The sequence below is a fragment of the Carettochelys insculpta genome, chromosome 3 (assembly GCF_033958435.1).
Source record: "Carettochelys insculpta isolate YL-2023 chromosome 3, ASM3395843v1, whole genome shotgun sequence".
Classification (NCBI taxonomy): Eukaryota; Metazoa; Chordata; order Testudines; family Carettochelyidae; genus Carettochelys; species Carettochelys insculpta.
Window position 1 is genome coordinate 168,939,659 of NC_134139.1, and position 20,350 is coordinate 168,960,008.

The 20,350-nt window shown below is 39.7% G+C and overlaps 1 protein-coding gene across 2 annotated transcripts in view; it reads right to left on the reverse strand.

Moving 5' to 3' along the window:
- Positions 1-20,350, reverse strand: part of MYOM2 (myomesin 2) — a 214,333-nt gene that overhangs the window by 48,271 nt on the left and 145,712 nt on the right. The window contains exons 39-40 of one of the 2 annotated variants that reach the window (XM_074991183.1): positions 19,545-19,629; positions 17,203-17,812 (exon numbers count right to left, since the gene is read on the reverse strand). The exons of the other annotated variant lie outside the window; for it this stretch is intronic. Of the exons in view, the coding sequence (XP_074847284.1) occupies positions 19,555-19,629 (75 nt within the window). The 3' untranslated portion in view covers positions 17,203-17,812; positions 19,545-19,554. Of the gene's footprint in view, positions 1-17,202; positions 17,813-19,544; positions 19,630-20,350 lie in introns of those variants that run through there. 2 annotated transcript variants of the gene reach the window in all.

Sequence of the window (20,350 nt, forward strand, 5' to 3'; positions counted from 1 at the left end):
TTGCAGGTAACCTGTGTAAGCATTATCTGAGGAATGGAAATTTTAGTTCTCCAAACTGTTTTCCAACATCCCTGTAAATTTTGGTACACAAATCGGGGAAAAATAATCGCTTTTTAATTCTTATAAACTTTGCTGATTTCCGGAGGCTGAGAAAAGAATAGTTATGTTTGCCATCACTTTGCAGAATGAAGAAAAAGACATTTTGTTTCATTTTTGTTTTGTTTTGTACTTCTGGCTCTGCACTTCCCACCAGTTTTGTATCACTGTAACTTTTCTTTAAATGAAGTACAAAACTAATAATTCTACGTGTTGCAAAAGCAGACTTAGTGATCTCATTTTTTTCTGTTGTGGTGAATGCATATTTATTTATCAGCACGAAGCAGCTGCTTATCTTCCTTCATAGCTCAAGGCAGAGTTAACATTTAATTAGAAATCTCAGTTTCTAAACCTATTGAGGTTATTGCCTTAAAGTGATCTTCCGACTCAGTGACAAATACCCAGATAGATTAAACAGGAGAACTTTCTAAATGTTTGTACCCATTTTGCTGTGACAGTGCTGATTGCTATTAAAACATTTCTATGGCCTCTTAAGAGACACTGGGCAGAAATAGGTTGATGGGATAAGCCATCTGAACCAGTTCTGCCCTCATTTGCAGCTCTTGGACACACTGGCTATAAGGCCCACTTCCAGAAGAGCACTCAAACATATGTTTAAGTCCTAATGACGTCAATAGTATTTAATAGTATTTAAGTTTAAGTGGTTTCATAAAACAGATTCTACATTAAGGGTGAAATTGGCCCATTGTGGTTTATATTATACTTATGTAATTATAATTATTGTTCTCTGGGGGAGTTTATTTTGTTCCCAAAAGAAGAGGGATATAAAATATTTCATTCACTTAATTTTAGTATGGGTTCCCAAAGAGGAAAGAATATTACTGTAAGACTGAAATTATCTCAGTTTCCAGGTCTGGTTATGCTCAGAGATATTAAAATTGTGTACAAAGAAAGATCCCTTTAAAAACTGACTAATGGCTGCTAATGATGAAATACTTCCAGTAAAACAGCCAGGTGACTCAAGAATGCAGCAACAGCAAATATGGTGAATACTCCATTAAGAGAGAGAACATCTGCTTATCTTAAGATGTGAAGTAAAAACTGCAATATATAAGGCAAAGTTCCCATTGTCTTCTACATATTTGATCGCAAACATCCAACTTTATCTAGCTCATTCTGTAAATAATGGCAAGAATTTAATTTTACAGAACTTTATCACAAGAAAAAGAAACATAAAAAAGGGAAAGTTCCATAGGATTGCAAAATGTAAATTATATAGTAATTATAAATTAGAAATGTGCTGAATTCAGCTGAGAACAAATATCTGGTACTCCATGATCTTAGGCAAAGCAACTTATCTTTCTAATCAGATATACACTCTTTTCCTCAAGCAATAGGCTCCTGAAAAAAATCATACATAATATTTTGTGCCACAGAGAGAAGTCCATATTGAATGATTCACTTCAAAACAAATCAAATTGCAAAGTCACTACAATATGATAATGTTGCTGAAGGAAGTGCTGTGTCCCAATGCAAGAAAGGAAATATTGAGAAATGCCAGCATTTGCATACTACCTTTCCTATACAGAGGGTTTACAAATAATGAGAGAAACTCAATTTTATTATGTTTTATCTGTTCTATCAACCTTTTAAAATGTTTTACAAGTTTCCTTGGAACAACACACGACTTGCACATACCATACACGTGGATGTGATATCTTTATGTTAAATTGTTAGCGATCAGTAGACTGAGTAAGGAAAAGAGAAGCGGAAATACAAGCTAGCTATAAATATTTAAAAACTGTAAGAACCAGTGATGTAAAGGAAATATTGATTATATGATTATGGGATTTAGGGTGGTATATGAGGGTTAGCGATAATAGTAGTGAAGCTAGATTATATTATGGAAAGATAAGTATCAGTGGGGTAGCTGTGAGAGTCTGTATCCACAAAACAACAAGAATTCCTTTGGCACCTTATAAACTAACATATTTTTTTGGAGCATAAGTTTTCATGGTGAAAGACCCACTTCATTAGATGCATGTAGTGGAGATTCCAGAGGCAGGTCCACCTGCACATTAGATGCTGGAAGTGGGCCACATCCTCCCTGACTCAACTGACCTCATCAACTCTGGCCTTTCTCTGGATTAGTACTCTCTTCTTTTCATGAGCCTGTATATCTAGACCTACCTCCAGAATCTCCACTACATGCATCTGAAGAAGTGGGTCTTGGCCCACGAAAGCTTATGCTCCAAAAAATCTGTCAGTCTATCAGGTGCCACAGGACTTCTTGTTGTTTTTATGGAAAGGTAATAATAAATGGAACAGTGAGTTATACCTGTAGAATCATTCAATCTTGGTGGTCACTTGATAACGAGTAGGATATCTTCATGTCGCCCTCCTATTTGTGAGTCCATTGATGGCTGATCAGCCAAATTCTGGAGCCACAGATCTTTTCACAGAAGAGGCAGGTGTTGGTAGCTGTTGAAGGGATGCAGGGCAGTTTTTGACACACTTTTCTTCTTTGCTGCCTCTCCTGGTCTGCACTGTGGCAGGACCTCTCAAATTGTGCCACCTCCTCACCGATTACCGTTCTCCACTGGGGGCGTGGTCTTGGGCAATGTTCTCCCAAGTGATGACACCAATGCTGCACTTTTTCATGTGTGCCTTCAGAGTGTCCTTTTATCACTTTCACTGACTTCCAATGCTCCCCTGTCCTTTCTCCAATTCGGAAAACAGAAGCTGTTTTGGGAGGTGCTGATCAGATATCTGAACCACGTGAGCAATCCAACAAAGCTGTTGTTCAATGATAATGGATTCAGTGCTGGTTATGTTCAACTCTTCCAGGACTCCATGAAAAAAGGGAAGAAGGATTCTTTCGAAGATGGGGTTTACTTTCAAAAGAGCAGTGTCTACACTGGTTTTCTTCTTTCGAAAGAAGCTCTTTTGAAACAAGAATATGCAAATGAGGTGGTCGATATGCAAATCTGCACCTCATTTGCATTTTGTCTTTCCATCATTTGCATACCTCTTTCAAAAGAGGAATGGAAGTGTAAATACAGCCTTTGTCTCAGGTGGGCAAAAGCAGAGCTTGCATGGCTCAGACAATGCTGGATTTCTGCATTAATGTTGACTTTAGTGGAAAGATGATTTTCAAGGTATAGGACATGCTCCACATTTTCCCACAGTCCTCCACTGACTTCAATAGAAGGTGCTTGATATTGTCCTGTTGGTGAAGGTTGGTGGAGCACCATGGTCTTTTTGATGTTTAGTGTGAGGCCAAGATTCTCATATGCTTCAGCGAAGACACTTAAGATAGTCTGAAAGGCTGTGGGAGAAAAAGCAACAACCATGTTGTCATCCGTGTACTGAAGCTCCACGATCGAGGTCATGGAGGTCTTGCTTTTAGCCTTCAGTCTCCTGAGATTAAAAAGCCTCCCTGAATCCCATTTTGCCCTCAAAGGGGTCTCTTTGTGATCTGCTGTGGCTCAATACTATGGCAGTTGTCATCGAGAAGCCTTAAAATGCTAATGGATTTTTTGGGGTAGCTGATCTTTGAGAGGATGGTACACAAGGTGCCATGATTGACTGAGTCAAAGGCTTTGGTCAGGTCAATGGAACTCATATATAAGGCTTGGTTGTGTTCACAAAATTTTTCTGGCTTTGATAGGCAGTGAAGATCATGTCCGCTATTCCTCAGAATGGTCAGAAGCCAAACTAGGATTCTGGGAGAATTTCTTCTGGGAGTGGCAGGAGTTGGTTTGCAAGGATTCAAGCTAAGATTTTCTCTGCTGCTGCCAGGAGGGAGATGTCATGATAGTTTCCACAATCTGACTTGTCACGCTTCTTGAAAAGACTGATGATCAGTGTGCCTCTGAAATCTTGTGGCATCTGCTCCCTGTCCCAGATCTTGACAATCAGGAGGTGGAGCTGTTTGTGGAGCTCTGGCCCACCTTCTTTGAAGACTTCAGTGGAGATTCCATCTAGTCCAGTTACCATGTTGCACTTCATAGCTTTGATGGCAGCTTGGACCTCACTCAGGGTAGGAAGTGTTGCAAGATCATCTCTAGCTGGTTGCTGAGGGATTTTGTCAAGGATTCTGGGGTCACAGTGGAGGGGCGGTTCAAGAGCTTATTATAGTGCTCCTTCCAGCAAGAAGCAATGGCTTCATTGACTTTCAAGAGTTGGGTACCATCCTTTGATCTCCAGGAACTGAATCCATGGTCCCTCAGTCCTTAAACAGCTTTGTAGCAACGAAGAAACCTCTTATGTCATTGATGTCTGTGAGATGCTGAAGTTCTCATGCCTTCTCAGTCCACCACTGGTTTTTCAGAGTCCTTGTTTTATGTTGCACTTCTGCCTTGGCCTTGACGTGCACTTCTCTTTTCATTGTGCAATTGCTGTCACTTTGCCAAGCCCTAAAGGCTTTCCTTTTTGCCCAAATCAAGCATTCAATTTCCACATCGTTCTTACCAAACCAGTCCAGATGCTTCCTGGTCTGGTAGCTGATGGTTTCTTCACAAGTTCCAATGATGGCATTTTTCAATTGACACCAGTGTTATTCCACATCTTCAGGGTGTACTTTCGGCAGCTTCCTTTGGAATTCTGTCTGGAAGTCACTTCGTCTGATGGGGTCCTTCAAGCCTTCAACATTGATCTTTCATCAGATCTGTTTCCTCTGAATTTTCTGTTTGGTGACAATCTTAATCACCACTGTAGAACAAATAAGGTGGTGATCAGTCCAGCAGTCATCAACACCAGTCATTGCACATGTGAGAAGGACATCACACCGATCCTGAGTGCAGACAATGATGTTGTCTATGAGGGGCCAGTTCTTTGACTGAGAATATTTGATTGAGGTCTTAAATTTGCTTTTCTGGTGGAATAGTGTGTTTGTGATGACTACCTTGTGTTCTGCACATTTTGTAAGGAGGCGCACACCATTGGAGTTGCTGTTGCTGACTCCTTCTCTCCCAATGGTAGTCTGCCAGACATCCATGTCTCTTTGAACCCTGGCATTGAAATCCCCCAAGAGAATAATTTTTTCTTCTTTGGGTGTGTCTTTCAGGACAGTGTCCAACTGGGTGTAGAACTTTTCCTTCCCACCATCTTTGGTGTCTAGAGTTGGTGTATAAGAACTAATGACAATTGCCTGTTGATTTTTGGCAAGCTTCAAGTGGAGAGTCAAGAGATACTCGTTGATGTTGACACAGACTTCAGATAGAATCTTTGCCAGTTCGTTTTTGATGGCAAATCCTACTCCATGAATTCATTTTTCTTCCTTTGGGGTTCCTTTCCAGAAAGATGTGTACCCTCCAACTTCTTCTCTTAGCTATCTTTCTCCTGAACTCTGTGTTTCTCCCAGGGCAGTGATATTGATGTTAAATCATCGCAGCTTGTGGGTGATAATTTCTGTGAATCTTTTGGGTCACTCAGTGTCTGGGTTGTCCATTAGAGTTCGAACATTCCATGTTCCAAAGTTCACTGTTCATTTCTGACTGCATGGAGGTGAGCCCACTGGATGCAGTTAGCCAGTCACGGGAATTGAGGTGGGCTATGTTTAAGGCATCTTTTCTAGCCCCCTCCCCACGTGGGGTGAGCAGAGTGGATCCTAAATAAGTCTGCTCAGTCCTCAAAATGGAAAGACTGATACATACATCCACTGACTACATGCTGGTTCATGACTAAAAGCTTCCAGAATTCACAATCCTGCTCCCATTGCCATTCACCAGTTGCTGTAGGGCTTAAGCCTCACAGAGGAAGATGCCTGTGCATGACTTCTTTTAAAGTGAGGGGGCTGTTGCACCTTAGCCAGCACACAGTTCTTGATGGATAAAAAACTCAGGTCCAACGGCATGGAATCCACAACAACTAGGAGTCTCTTGTCCACTGCAGCCTTCATCCACCTTCACAGCCACTGTACCATTACCTTTGCTATCCTCTGCCTGTTCTGCAATTGAGGACTTTTAAGACTGTTCTTCATTTGGACCTTCCCCCTTGATTTTGCCACCATGTGTGACCCTGCTGGGAGCACAGGACAACCTACAGTATTGCTCTTGGGTTCATTGGAGCACACAAGCACACTCACCATGAAAAGGTGAAGATCCAGAGCATGGGACCTGTAGAACAGTCCCCCAAAGAAAGTAGTGCTAGACCTTATGCTTGAGGCATTCAAACTAAACTAGATAAAACATTTAAAATAGAGACAAGACCATAGTACACACAGTTGGATATAAAACCACTCAGGCATAAAATGAGTTTTTAATTCCAATTTAAATCCTTCAAAAATGAGCACCCTGTGAAGATGCTCACAAAGAATATGTCCAGGAGATGTGAAGGGAAATATGAAAGGACTGGGAGTATCTGGTCCTGGCCGGAGAACCCAGCCTTAGGCTGGAGGAAAGACATATGTGCCAGAGAATCAGGGATTAGTTCATCATTCCTGGTTAGTCCTTCCATTAAAAATGATGCAGAAAACAAAACATTTTTGATCTAGACCTTTGGTTTGTTGTGGGTATTCCCTCCTCACAGAGTGATGCACTAAGATGTAGGCTCTGTGGTGTTTTCACCACGGTTCCTGGTATATATTGGAAATACAAATTTATATTTGATGATATAATTAATATTGGATTTAGAGTCATCAAGTTTTGCTGTGCACCCGGTTTCATTAAATTTTGTAACAGAGTCCCTTCTGATCAGCAACTTAGAGAAAACCAGACTGCTTCTAGGCTTATTTCACTTCCTCTAATTAGCTTCAGGGGATAATGTCTCCTCTGTGCAGTTTATAAAGATGCAGAAACTCCATCAAATTGGTCGGAAGACGTAAACTCTGGTAATGAATTTCCCTACTCCTATCAAGCTACAGAGACAACTAAATTCCAAAATCCAGTAAAGGGCAGGCTTTTCTATTTAAAACCAGCTTTTCTGTACACACTAGCAAATGTTTTCAAAGAAGCAAAATGTGATATTCAGTTTTGCATGCTTGGCTGTATTTTTATGTTATTGCTCTATTTTCATTTTCAATATCTTTATGAACTGAAAAAGTCAAATAATTATAATCACCCATGTGGAATAAATAACGATAATAATTAAAAATAATATCTGCACATAAATATAGAAATTTTCATTGTACTTTAAATGGCTCTTAATTATGTGATTAGATGCATACTTCAAAGATTGAAAAGTGAAAAAGGAAAAAACACTGTCTGATTTTACTGCCTTCATACAAGATTATCAGTTATATCCCAGGGCTGTTTCACAGTCCAAGAAAATCTCTTTATTTGTCCTACAGTCATGAAGATGCAGTGAAGCCTAGGTGGTCTGGTATTATGCCATGATTTATGGCTATGGTGAGAGTATATGACCTGATTTCTATCCCTTTAACAACTGGAATCTTTTTAATTCCTCGCAGTTACTGCATACAGAGGTTGGATTTTGTTCAGCAAACTATTTATACCACACAGCTTATGAGAATTTGTGATCAGTGTATTTATTTATAGGCTTTTCTCAGGTGTTTATCACTACAGTGAGTCAGTGTCAGACACACAAGACCTCTGAGAGAGAGAGAGAGAGAGAGCAGTAATACTTAACAAATGGCAAACAGAAGCAATATGTTACTTGTCCGAGACCACAAATAAATAAAGTTAGGTGATTATTACTCTCATTAAATTCAATGGAAGTTGGACACCTAACTCTCCCCACAAGGTCCGTGGCAGAGTCATGAACATAGCCCAAATCTGCTCAGCCCCAGGCCAGTGCCCGAGCTGCAACTTCATCCTTCCCCTCTCCACGTGATAACATTATAAGGATCATTTTCCTATGTATCAAACACTGGAGCTAAAACTTGCAAAGGTAGCATGTAGCAGAGAGGTAGCCGCTTTAGTCTGTATCTTCAAAAACAACAAGAAGTTCTGTGCCACCTTATAGACTAACAGATATATTGGAGCATAAGTTTTCATGGGCAAAGACCCACTTTGTCAGATGCATGAGGTGGGCGGGGGGTTCATGTATCTGATGAAGTGGGTCTTTGCCCACGAAAGCTGATGCTCCAAATTATCCGTTAGTCTACAAGGTGCCACAGGACTTCTTGTTGTTTTTAAAGGTAGCATGGGATCTTTCATGTCTTCAAGTGGTCAGGACCTCCCTTTTATGAGTTATCTCCAACAACAGAGTGACCCTGGTCTGACTCAGAAGGTAGAGAGGTTGCTACTGTACTGAATCCCAAATCACCAAGACTGGTACCTACTTTACTGAATCCCAAACAGAAATTTCTTTCACAGGCAGAATTTTCCTTTCAAGTATTGGTCCAGCCTGACCTTACCTAGCTAGTGAAATGTAACAAAATCATGGTCTCTGATAATATAGGTGCATAGAAATTACATTGGTGCTTTGTCTCCTGATATCAGTGATTATTTTGCTTAACTAAAATATACTTTTAATACTCATAATTCATTAAATTGGCTGTTTAAGTACCATTGTTGGCCATAAGATTGCCTGGGGATGGGGAACCAGTAATCCTTTATTTATTTGCAAAAGCAAAAAAAAAGCACTGCTACTTTGTCTTTCTTAAAACCTCCTATCTGTTCTTTCTCAGTCTTTTATCTTTCATCAATACATGACACAAAAAATTCTTTTCCCCTTTCTTTTCCTCACTTCCATCATCTGACCAACTTTGTCTTTCTTCTTCGTAGACTTGTTTTAACATAAGAGCTTTACTGTTCAGTTTTAATGAAACGTGCAATGACAATCTTTACATGGAGAAGAAAAGGAAACACATTATCTAAAGTGAAAACTAATGGGGACAAAATAAGGGGATAGCAGATGTGAAAAAAATATTCTTGAAATGTGGGGGCAGCTCTCCAGCTGATGTTCACTATATAACTCCACTGACATCAATTTAGAGAGGTAACCTCAAGTAACTACCCAGGCATTTCATCCTCAATAGTTTGTTTATGAATATAAGACAAGAAGAATGGCCATTCTGATCTATCTTGCCCAGTAATCTGTTTTCCAACATTGGCTGGTGTCGTGTGCTTCAGAGGAAATGAGCAGAACATGGCAATTTATCAAATGATCTATTTCCCGTCATCCAGTGGCAGTCACAGATTCCAGCTGTCAGAGGTATAGGGACACCCAGACCATGGGTCTGCATCCATGACCATCTTGGCTAATAGCCATTGATGGACTTATCCACCATGGATTTAATTCTTTTTTGACCCCAGTTACACTTTTCACCTTGGCAGCATCCCCTGGCAACAAGTTCCACAGGCTGATAACGCATTGTGGGAAGTACTTCCTTTACGCTTGTTTTAAACTTGCTGCCTATTCATTTCATTAGGTGACGCCCTGGTTCTTGCATAATGTGAAGGGGTAAATAATACTTTCTTATTCACTTTCTCATGATTTTAGAGACCTCGGTCAGATACTCTCCTAGTAGTCTTTTTTCTAAGGTGAAGAGTTACAGGTTTTTAAATCTTGCCTCAGAAGAAAGCTGCTCTATACCCCAATCATTTTTGTTGCCCTTGTCTTTATTTTTTCTAAGGTGAATATATCATTTTTGAGATGGGGTAACAAGGACTGCATGCGGTAGTCAAGGTCTGGGTGTGCCAGGAATTTATAGCATGTTATTATACATTCTAAATATTTTCATAATGCCACTATATAAATATGCATTTTACAGCTAATATATAGTTGTGTTGATGCACCTTTTTTTACTACTCTGGGAACATAGTTTTAATAGAGTAAAATTCAATATGCAGCCCTGTATACTAGATGAAGATCTTGCCCCTAACATTCCATTTCATTCCATGAAAGAAAACTACATCCTGACAAAGAAATAAATCTAGCAAGGCTGATTCTATTCAAGATGTAATTTACAAGGCAAGAGTATTTTGCACATGGTAAAAAGTGAAAATGACAATGATTCTTTATCCCACACATTCTTCTCTCTGTTAAAAACAATGTTCACAGACTACTGATTCAAGTGTATCAAAACACCACTGTGTTTACTGCAAAAACAAAAACCATCAAGGAAGCAAAAAACCAAGTAATTACCCACGGTTACTTCTGTAAATTTCATAACTGTTCTGTTAACATGAAAATTGTGCTATAAAAATCATAGAGTATGTTTGGGGGTACCCATAATTTGCTATTCTCATCATTACTGAAACACTTCATTTAGCAAGCAAGTCCTTCTCCTGTTTCACACTCAAGTAAATGCATAAATCCAAAAAGGGGCAGAGACACATAGATAAGCTCTTGAAACTCTGCAGCACCTCTGCACAAGGTTTTCCAAGGTGAAGGGAAATACCTACGGGATAGGAGGAGATATGTCCAAGGCAGCTCTGTGCCCAGTTCTGTACTCCTACAAAGGCCCATAGGGACAACACAGCAGGAGTGCAATTTCAGCACATCCAGCAGGGCTCTTTTAACCTGAACAAGGGCCTACACCTGCTCCCTACATCAGGAAGAGGAAAATGGTCTCTAGCAGTTGCTGGCCCAGTGCCTGTACTAGATGGAATAAATTGGACTTCACAAGCCTCATGTGCCACCACTACACACTTTACAGAAAGCAGGTGAAAAGATGGAAATAGCTTTTTACAAATTCAGTTATACCTAACACCTATAATCATAAACTCTCCATTGTAATTTCTGCTGAAAAAAACCACCTCTCCACAGTAATACACTTCACAACCGAGGTGATGAACCAAGGAAGCTATTTCTGAATGCCATCCACCAATAAGATGTATATACTATCTAATTTCAATGGCTATATTATGTCCTAGAAACATTCTCTTAAATTCTGCTGATTCATGCAAGCAGGTGTAAAAAATAACCTACTCTTTCCTTGTGGCCTGGATTTGATGAATAGAGCTCACTGCTCATGATCTTGACAGGATTAATATAGCCACATGTGCTATAAATATAAACCACTCTTTATGGAAATATTATTTTTGCTGCTGGGAAATTGTTTAAATTGAATGGGGAAATGAGTAAGCCAAACCACCCTGAAAACCTTTGCGATCAAGAAAAGAAGTGGGCAGTTCTCCCTCTAATTTTGTTGTGTTTAATCTTTTTCAGCTGTTTTACATGTTAGTAAAATTATCAGTGCAGTAGCAAAAGATTAAGAAAAATATCACCAACCAGCCAAAATCTGTTAGGACTTGTGCAGAGCCAGGCTAATTTTTCACAACTTGATTTCATTTCAGTAACACCATTCATTCCCAGGGAGTCTTGGTTTGTTTAATATCAAAACTGATATAAGATAGTATCCGTTTTCAGGAGCCCTATCTAGGATTTGAGCCATTTAAGTGGACACTAAGATGGATTCAATTATTCAATCAGATTCTTAGCATACAGAGTAAGAGAGACAAATGTGGTTGTTTTTCCCCTTGGTAATTCAGAGGTCATTTCCCCCAGTTTAAGTGGCATAGTTTTCATGTGACCTAAAGAACAAACATCTGCAGAAAAGCATTAGAAGTCAGAAGTGGTTTATACTGGTTGAACCTCTATTGTCTAGCATCCTTGAGACCTGACCAGTGCTGGACCACAGGAGATCAATGTTGTCTCACACATTACCAACATTTCTACTGCTTACTGATCTCTTTAAACATAAAGACATTTAGAGGTAAAGTGTGTCTAAATAATAGCACAGAACACTGAGACCCGGGACTAGTGGCTGCAAACAAATGGGATCACAGGTAACTTGTCCATATCCATGATAAGTGGTCATGCTGGATTATGGGTGTTGCCAGACGAGAGAGTTCCAGCTTAGAGAGCTTCAGCCTGTGTAAGAAGATTGGGTTTTGGTTTGTATGTTTTCAAAGATTTACAATGATTACCTTAAAAAGGAAGGATTTGCCAAGAATTACCACATCATCATACCTGTGCAATGTCACTTTTTTTCTTACATAGGGGAAATACTGCCATTTTTTGCTATTAAATAGATTTTTAACATAATAAAATAAGACTTAATATAAACATTTACGACTTAAAGGGACACATATTTAGATGGGGTAAATTGGTGTATTTGCATAAGGAGTGTGGTAGATAAGGTAGAAAAATTCATTATACCACTATATAAATCAGTGGTATGCCCTCATTTTGATTAATGTGTCCAGTTGTGATCACCCCATCTCAAAAAGGATATGCTGAAAAGAGAACAGCTTTCAGAGAAGAACAACTAATAGGCTCAAGAATGTGAAGTACCTTCCATTCAGCTCAGAATAGAGAAAACTAAAGGAGGGTATGACAGAGGTCTATAAAAACATGAAAGCTATGGAAAAAAATGAAAAGAGATTTGTCATTTGCCTTTCCCACAAAGTGAAAACCAGGAGTCAGCCAACCAATTTAATATGCAGCAGATTGAATAAAAACAAGAGAAAGTACTTTTTCTGCACAATAAACAATTAACCTGCGGAACTCATTGCCATTGGATTTTGTGAGGGACAAAAATATCACTGTGGTCTAAAAAAGTGCAGTATAGGTTCATGGAGGGTAGATCCACAAATTGTTATTACCAAAGGTGTCCAGGGATGTAACCCCATACTCAAAACCATCCTAGCCCTTTCACAGATGAAAGCTGGACAGGGAAGACAATGACATTTGTAGAGGTCATTTTGTTCACCAGCCTTCTCCATTTAGAAATCTGACAATGTACCACAAGTGATATGAATTGAGAAGTCCCATCAGCAACGCAAGTGGCCAAGATGCTTTATCTAATTAACTGACCCAGGAGCTCCTAAATGCTGTGTCTTATTCTAGCATTGACTCCCTCTGTGTCTGTGGGCAAATCATTTAATTTCTCTAGTTTCCACAGCAAAGATCTTAGTGTGGAGTTGGAGTGCGAGGTCATAAAAGGGTTGGTAAGTGGGGGCAGATTTCACTCTTTGGGACTGACGAACAAGAAAGGAAAAACCTAAGTGCTAGTTGACAACAGAGGGGGTGGATGGAGGGAGGCTTGACACTAGGAAGACTGTTGAGTCCCCCTGCAAGCAGTACTAAGGAGGATGAAAGTGAGGGTGAGCCCTTTACACTTGCAGGCTGACTATGTTGTCAGAACTCTGGGCCATAGCAGCACAGCATTAAAGCTCCCAAAGTTACAAGGCAGGCAGTAAAGAAACCTCTTACTGATCTGAGTAATTCCCAAAATGTTATACGTCGTATTTTGCTTCTGAGCCTGGCTCCCACTTTTGGCTCCTGCTTTCTGGCTCTTGGTTATGGCTTAATCCCTGGTATTCACGCTTGGTAGACCTCTTCTAACCTCGGCACTGGGACCTGGTTCCTAATCCCCAGCTCCTGCTCCCTCCCTGGACTTGATAACTCTGCTCCATATTTGGGCTCTAGCCCTAGGCTTCGTGCATCCTGTTCCAACCATTAGGTCAGCTTCACATCCGATCATTAGGCAAGATCTGTAAGGACAAGACATACTTGCCTTCCTCTTCAGATGTTAACGAAAATTAACCATTTACCATACACCACTTTGGAAATATCAATTCCCAAGTATTTATGTTTTTTCTGCATCAAAATCTATTGAAAGATTCAGCAAAATTGTCTTTCTGTGCTTTGGGATTCAGATGCATTAGCTTGGTTTCTGCAGTGCGGAACAGAGGTAAATTGTCAGCACTGTGTGGATGAATTTGTTTAGTGTCCGGTTTTGACTCCCTGGCTCTAGAAAGTGTTATGTCTCTTTTACATTAAAAACTCCAGATTTACAAACAATACAAATTTGTTGTGGATCTCTGTGGAATGTGCTTTTGTAAAATAAGCACAAAACATGCATGGTAATCAATGAAGTATCACTTTAAACAGATTATGATGTTGTGTGTGGAACTGATGGTATAAATATTTCAGTATCTGCAACATTAGGAAAACTATCCATTGGCTTCTGTGCTAAATTTTTAAAATGAAAACATTAAATATGTAATTTCATTAGCTATGTAACTGCTTAAAAATTAAAAGTGTCCAGTTTATGCACCTGTAAAATATCAGGTGAATTTTCTCTCCAGACTTCCACTTTCCTAAGAACCATAGAATCGTATGATTGGAAGGAACCTCAAGAGGTCATCCAGTCTAGTCCTCCGCGCTCATGACAGGACCCGGTATTATCTAAACCTTCTCTGACAGGTGTTTGTCTAAGCAGCTTTTAAAAACCTCCAGTGATGGTGATTCCAAAACAGCCCTAAGTAATTTATCCCAGTGCTTAACCATCCTGACAGTTAGGAAGCTTTTCATAATGTTCAACCTAAACTTCCCTTGTTGCAATTTAAGGCCAACGCTTCTTGGCCAACATTCAGAGTCCAAAAAAGAAACATTTTTCTTCCTCCTCCTTGTAACTGCCTTTTAGGTACTTTAAAACTGTTATCATGTCCATGCTCAGGCTTCTTTTTTCCAGAATAAAGAAACGTGTTTTTTAAATCTTCCCTCACAGGTCATGTTTTCTAGACCTTTAATTATTTTTGTTGCTCTTCTCTGGACTTTCTCCAATTACGTCACATCCTTCCTGAAATGAGGCACCCAAAACTGGACACAGCACTACAGTTGAGGCCTTAACAGAAAGGAGTAGACAGAACAAATTACTTTTTGTGTTTTGCTTACAATATTCCTGCAAACGTATCCTAGAATGATGTTCACTTTTGCAATAGTGTTACCCTATTGACTCATATTTAGCTTGTGGTACACTATGGCTCCTCAGATCCTTTTCCACAGTACTCCTTCCTGGGTAACCATTTCCCATTTTGTATGTGGGCAACTGATTTTTCCTTCCTAAATGGAGTACTTTGCATTTGTGCTTATTGAATTTCATCCTGTTTACCTTTTTTCCACTTTGTCCAGGTCACTTTGAATTATAATCCTATCTTTCAAGGCACTTGCAACATCTCTGAGCTTGATTATCATCTGCAGATTTTCTCTCTTAAAGCCATTACCTAAATTGTTGGCGAACATATAGAACAGAACTGGTCCCAAAAATGATCCCTGCAGACCGCACTCATTATGCCCTTCCATCCTCATTGTGACTCACCAATAATTATTCTCTGGGAATGGTTTCCCAGCCAGAGCTCATCCACCTTTTAGTAGCTCCATCTAGGATGGATTTCCTTGGTTTACTTATGAGAAGGTCATGCAAGACTGTCTCAAAAGCTTTGCTAAAGTCAAGATATAGTACTTTAATAACTTCCTATCACAAGGCTTGTTATCCTTAGGTGGTTGGGTATTAGTATTCTTCGATTTGGCCATTACAATGGCCATTTGAAGTTTTTTGTAAGTGTAGATGTACCCCATATGTCAGACTGTTATTAGGGGTTCTGCAAAATTCTTTTGTGTTTGAAAGGGTTCTGTGGCAAATAAAATTGGGAAAAAATGATCTAGCTGATCTTTATCCCTTTACTCACTTTTTCCCCCACCAAATACGTAGCTAAATATGAATCATCCAATTTCATACACAAGGTGGGGGAGGGATAGTTCAGTGGTTTACACATTGGCTTGCTTAAACCCCAGGTTTCAAGTTCAAGGCAGGGGGTCATTTAGGGATCTGAAGCAAAATAGGTTTAAAATTTAAAAAAAAAAAAAAAGGATGGTGTTTGGTCCTGCCAAGAAGGCAGGGGACTAGACTAGATGACCTCCTGAAGTCCCTTCCATCTCTGAGATTTGATGCCTGTATCTAACTTTAATTTTTTAAAATAAACCATTTAAATGCCAGACAGAAGTGTCGCACTGGTAATAGGTGCACTGTCTAATCCCTGTGTATTGATGGAAAAGCCATAGGAGGAAGCCAGCACATGAATTAGAATAGAGTTATTACCTAGGAAAAGGATTTTGTATGACTAGCCAGATGCTCTGAAATGAGGAATTTCATTCTGCTATGAATGCAGAGTAAAGTCTAACATAATGAGAAATACTTCACCCAAACTGCAGCGTAAGTGTTGTCACGTCCAAAATGAAATAAAAAGGACCTAGTAGTGAGGGAATGAGAGTGGGTAAGAAACAATTTTTCTATTCTGTGAATATCTTGAGAGTTTAAAACTTTTCCCTTTGTTGAATCAGGATAAAGAACACAAACTGTGAAAATATTTGTGAACCAAAAAAATGCAACATTTTCATTTCATTTTAGTGAACTGAAATATCTCATTGGATGATTTCATAGCTTTTTGTTTCAATTTTGACCTTTTGACCTTGAGCTACTTAATCTAAATTTCTAATGCAAAAGTTCTTCAAGCCAGAAAACCACATTTTTTCAACAGAAAATATTCAAATGAAATCTTTTGAGAAGGGAAAATTTTTCTTCTAAACATATTTTTGAGTCAGGAAATCTGCTGAACCTGACCCTATTTTACTGTTTTTGTTTTAATGTATTGGCATTTTTCCTCAACACAAAAATTATTAAAACAAAAAATACCAGCTCTGTGAGATGGTGAATGTAACAGATGTCTTGTTTTGTTTTTGGAGGTGTCTAAGACATCAGTGTAAAATACTTGCTGGTACCAGACAAGTTAGTAACCTACACAGTAATCCATTGAATATATTTTTGTTTTCAATGTTCTAGATTTGGAGGCAGCACTCCTATTATAACTGGGCCTTATATAATATGCAGATACGCTTTTGTGGGAATTTCCAATGCAAAACGTATATGAGTTCACATTGTTCTATCTGTAACTTACTGAGTGATTATTACAACTGACAATGAATTCATTTTTCTGAGACTGAATTGCATATGCAGTTTCTACACAATGCTCAAGCAAAGTGACTTGCTTAAGTGGTTCTGAAATGTTAGCCTTAGAAATTAATATTATATGACTAAGAGTCAGATTGTAGTTAATTTTCTTACAATGATTAATACCTTGTTCTACAAGAAGTTCAGCTGAAGCCACTGGAACTACCCGAAATGTAAGATGCTGCTCAATTTGTTAGGACATGATAATATATCCCTAAATATGTAGATTCATTTGAAAGTAATAATTGTGAAAAGGGTACAACAAAGTCCCACACCATTACCTGAGCTGACGAGACAGTGTTCAAATGTTTGCTGACAGAAGAAATGAGGTTAGGTACCAGACCCGGGGGAAAATGTTATACCTGTGTAGTGCTGGTAATACAGCAGAAGCTTAAGTATTTTGAGATGAAAAGAAATTTGAAAAAACTGCAAATTGGTAACAGAAATCAAGGCACTTCAATTAGTGTTGTAGCAAGGAAGTGTTTGAAGCTGAGATATGAGTACAAATTACTTTGTGTTCTGCAAATACAAAATCTATTTCACAATCTGAAAATCTACTTGGAACAAACAATAGGCCTACTAACCAATCAAGTGGAACAAATTACAACTGTCAACATCATAGCGGCTGTACTAAATTGGTAACTTAGCATGACCCTACTGCAGAAGAGAAATTAGATGTTCTGATAACATTTAGAAAAGTTAAAGAAATGATCAGCAGTTTGGCTTAGCAAACAGCATAACTCTAGAATGAAGAGGCCTTCTAGTGAGCCCTGGCTGATCTATGCAAAATATGTTCTCAGAAATATAGCTTGTATGCAAACTCCAGTAGTGGCCTCACCCAAGAAAAAGAAAATACTATTGCATAGTTACTGGTTAATTATTGGTCTTGCATAATTTCTAAGCCATACACGTTTTCTGATCGTGAAATCTTTTCCCAGTGTCTTGAAAGATGTGGAATTGGTATGTAGTCTCTGATTAACTGCAGTAAATTTTGTTTTAATTAAATGAAGGTTTTGAGAGCCTCCTGTGTCATCTCAGTGCTGTTGTCTGAAAAAAAAAAAAAAAACCATAGTGTATATCTAAACCAGCACCTATCCATTTCTCCAGACCCTTTGGCTATTTTGAATATTGAGATGAGTCTGCTATTGAGGAGACTATACCTCTTATCAGCCCCCTCCCTATTGCACTTCCTCTGGCCAGAAGAGCAGAAAGTAGACTCTGCCTGGGAGTGGGACGCATAGGATGGCAACAGGGAGCTGAGGAGAAGTCCCAGGAAGCGTGAACAGACCTGTGCATGGAATAGGCTAGAACTGCTGCCTATCACGATCTGTGTGGGCTTGTCTGGGAGCAGCAACAACTGGGGAAGAATCTAGTGCAGAAATAGGTTGTTATCTGTTCAGTTTCCTCCCAGAAAGTCTTGGTTTCAACTTATATGTCCAGATGTCATTTGACAAGCCCAAATTTCTTTCTTTTTATCTGTGGCAACCCTAAGCAGAAGGAATGCAGCAGCCACTGCTGCCTCAAGTACTATGCTGTTTATGTGACTTGCAATAGTATGTGACATGCAGGGGTGGAGCCTTGGAGGGAAAAAGTGGAGAAAGGGGTGAGGCCTTAGGAGAAGAGTTGGAACAGTGGCAGGGCCTTCAGAGAAGATGTAGAGCAGGCACAGGATCTTGGAACAAAAAAGGTGGAACAGGCAGGCAGGAGACTAGTTATCAGCCATTAGAAAGGTGACAGTCCTGGAGAGGGGTCCAAGTAAGAGATATTAAGTATTTGGAACAAATACTTATTTGCCCAAATGGGGTCTGTGCTGGAGGGGGCCATTCAGGCCATAAAAGCCTTGACTTTTTATTGGACTGGCCCCAAACCAGGTCTGCTCACTTTGAACTGTAACTGTTTAAGCCTTTATACCTAGGGTATTTGCAACCTCCCTCCTTTCCTGCCAGCCCTAGCAAAAATAATCCCATCAGCCATGTGTGTGAGTGGTTATTGAGTCCTTGAAGCTAGTGGTAACAAGACTGAGCTGCTGAAGCACTTACAGAGCTTATCTCTGAGATCCAGTATGCCAAGCACAAAACTGGTATCTGAGGGGCGTAAGGTACAGACTAAGCCCAACACATACAATACACAGTCTATCGTTCCCACTTGTAAGAGTTGTTAACCCCATCCTCTGCAACAACCCAGAAGTGAAGTCACAGTGACTAGCTTTGACCTCCCACCAGGGCCCTCTCATTAACTGACAAGTAGGAGCACAGAGGCAGCCCAGAAAATGTAATATTGTTATTTTATGACTTTCGTACCCATTGTTGGCAACTCAGCAATTGGCTCAGAGTACCTTAGAAGCGCACCATGCCCATCATTCATTGATGGTTATTTGGAGAAGACAACAAAAAGTGGCCTTGATTCCTCCCTGCACCTCCCAACCCCTCTGGGACTTTATGTTTTCCTAACCCCTTTCTGGGTCCCACTAAGAGAGTAGTCTCTACTCTCCCCTAACCTCAATGGCTTCACTGTGAGAGCCCTGGCATAGGCCCCAGAGGATGGGTGGGGATGCCTATGTGAAGGAGTCTGGAAATCTAGCCTACATGGATAAGGAAAGCTGAGTATGAAAGCCAGGCATGGCTTCTTACATGCTGGATATTCTCCCTGGAGAGCTGCAGCTCACTGAAACTCCATTAACTTTACAATTGTGACTTACACTGCATGGGTTTTATTGCACAGATGAACAGTAGCTGTTCCCTGATAGGCCTGTCCTACTTTCACATGATTCAATTGTTACCTCAGAGCTCTCATTTGTTGGTGCTCCTGGCTGCAGATGTTGTTTGCAGTTCTTTCAGTTCTACTACTTTGTCTGTGACAATTATCTGCAGATGATAAAACCCCAAGTTGAGATCTTAAAGTATATTCAGAAAGCTGCAAAATATACAGAACTCTGACCACAGGCTCTGCAATATAATAGATAATACTTATCACCAAAATGCAGGCAGCAGAGCAGCCAGTCAGCTTTCACATGCACTAATATGATCACACTGTAAAAACTGAAGAGAGGATGCTGTTGCATTGATGTATAATTTCTCCAATTACATTTCTTTTCAGTTACTATATTTTTCCCACATGAATACTTCTTTGATTCTCCTAACAGGGTTTTCTTGGATCAGGGCTTTACAATTAAAATGAAATCAGTAGCCATGCTTTTTGGATAAAACAGAAAGCAAAACAAAAACAAATGCAAATCAAGGGAGGATGTATTGGCTCAGACGCACTTTGCTTTCCAGGTGATTTCCTTCCTGTCATCCATGCAAAATAAAATAAAAATCACATCCAATCTTCTAGTGGCATAAAGAGGACAAAAGAGCCACTAATTCACCCCATCTGCCTGACCACTGCAAAAGTCATAACCAGGAGAGAAGAGACCCCACAGAGACTTCGCTTACCTTTGGTGTGACATAGCTGCCATAACCCCTTTGGTAGTCACTGAACCAATGCTTAGAATGACAGGGGACTGATGCAGTGCACAGCTGGCCCAGATCAGGATGGTGATTGCAAAAATATTCTAAAGCATCTGTGCAGTGTGTACTCCTTGGC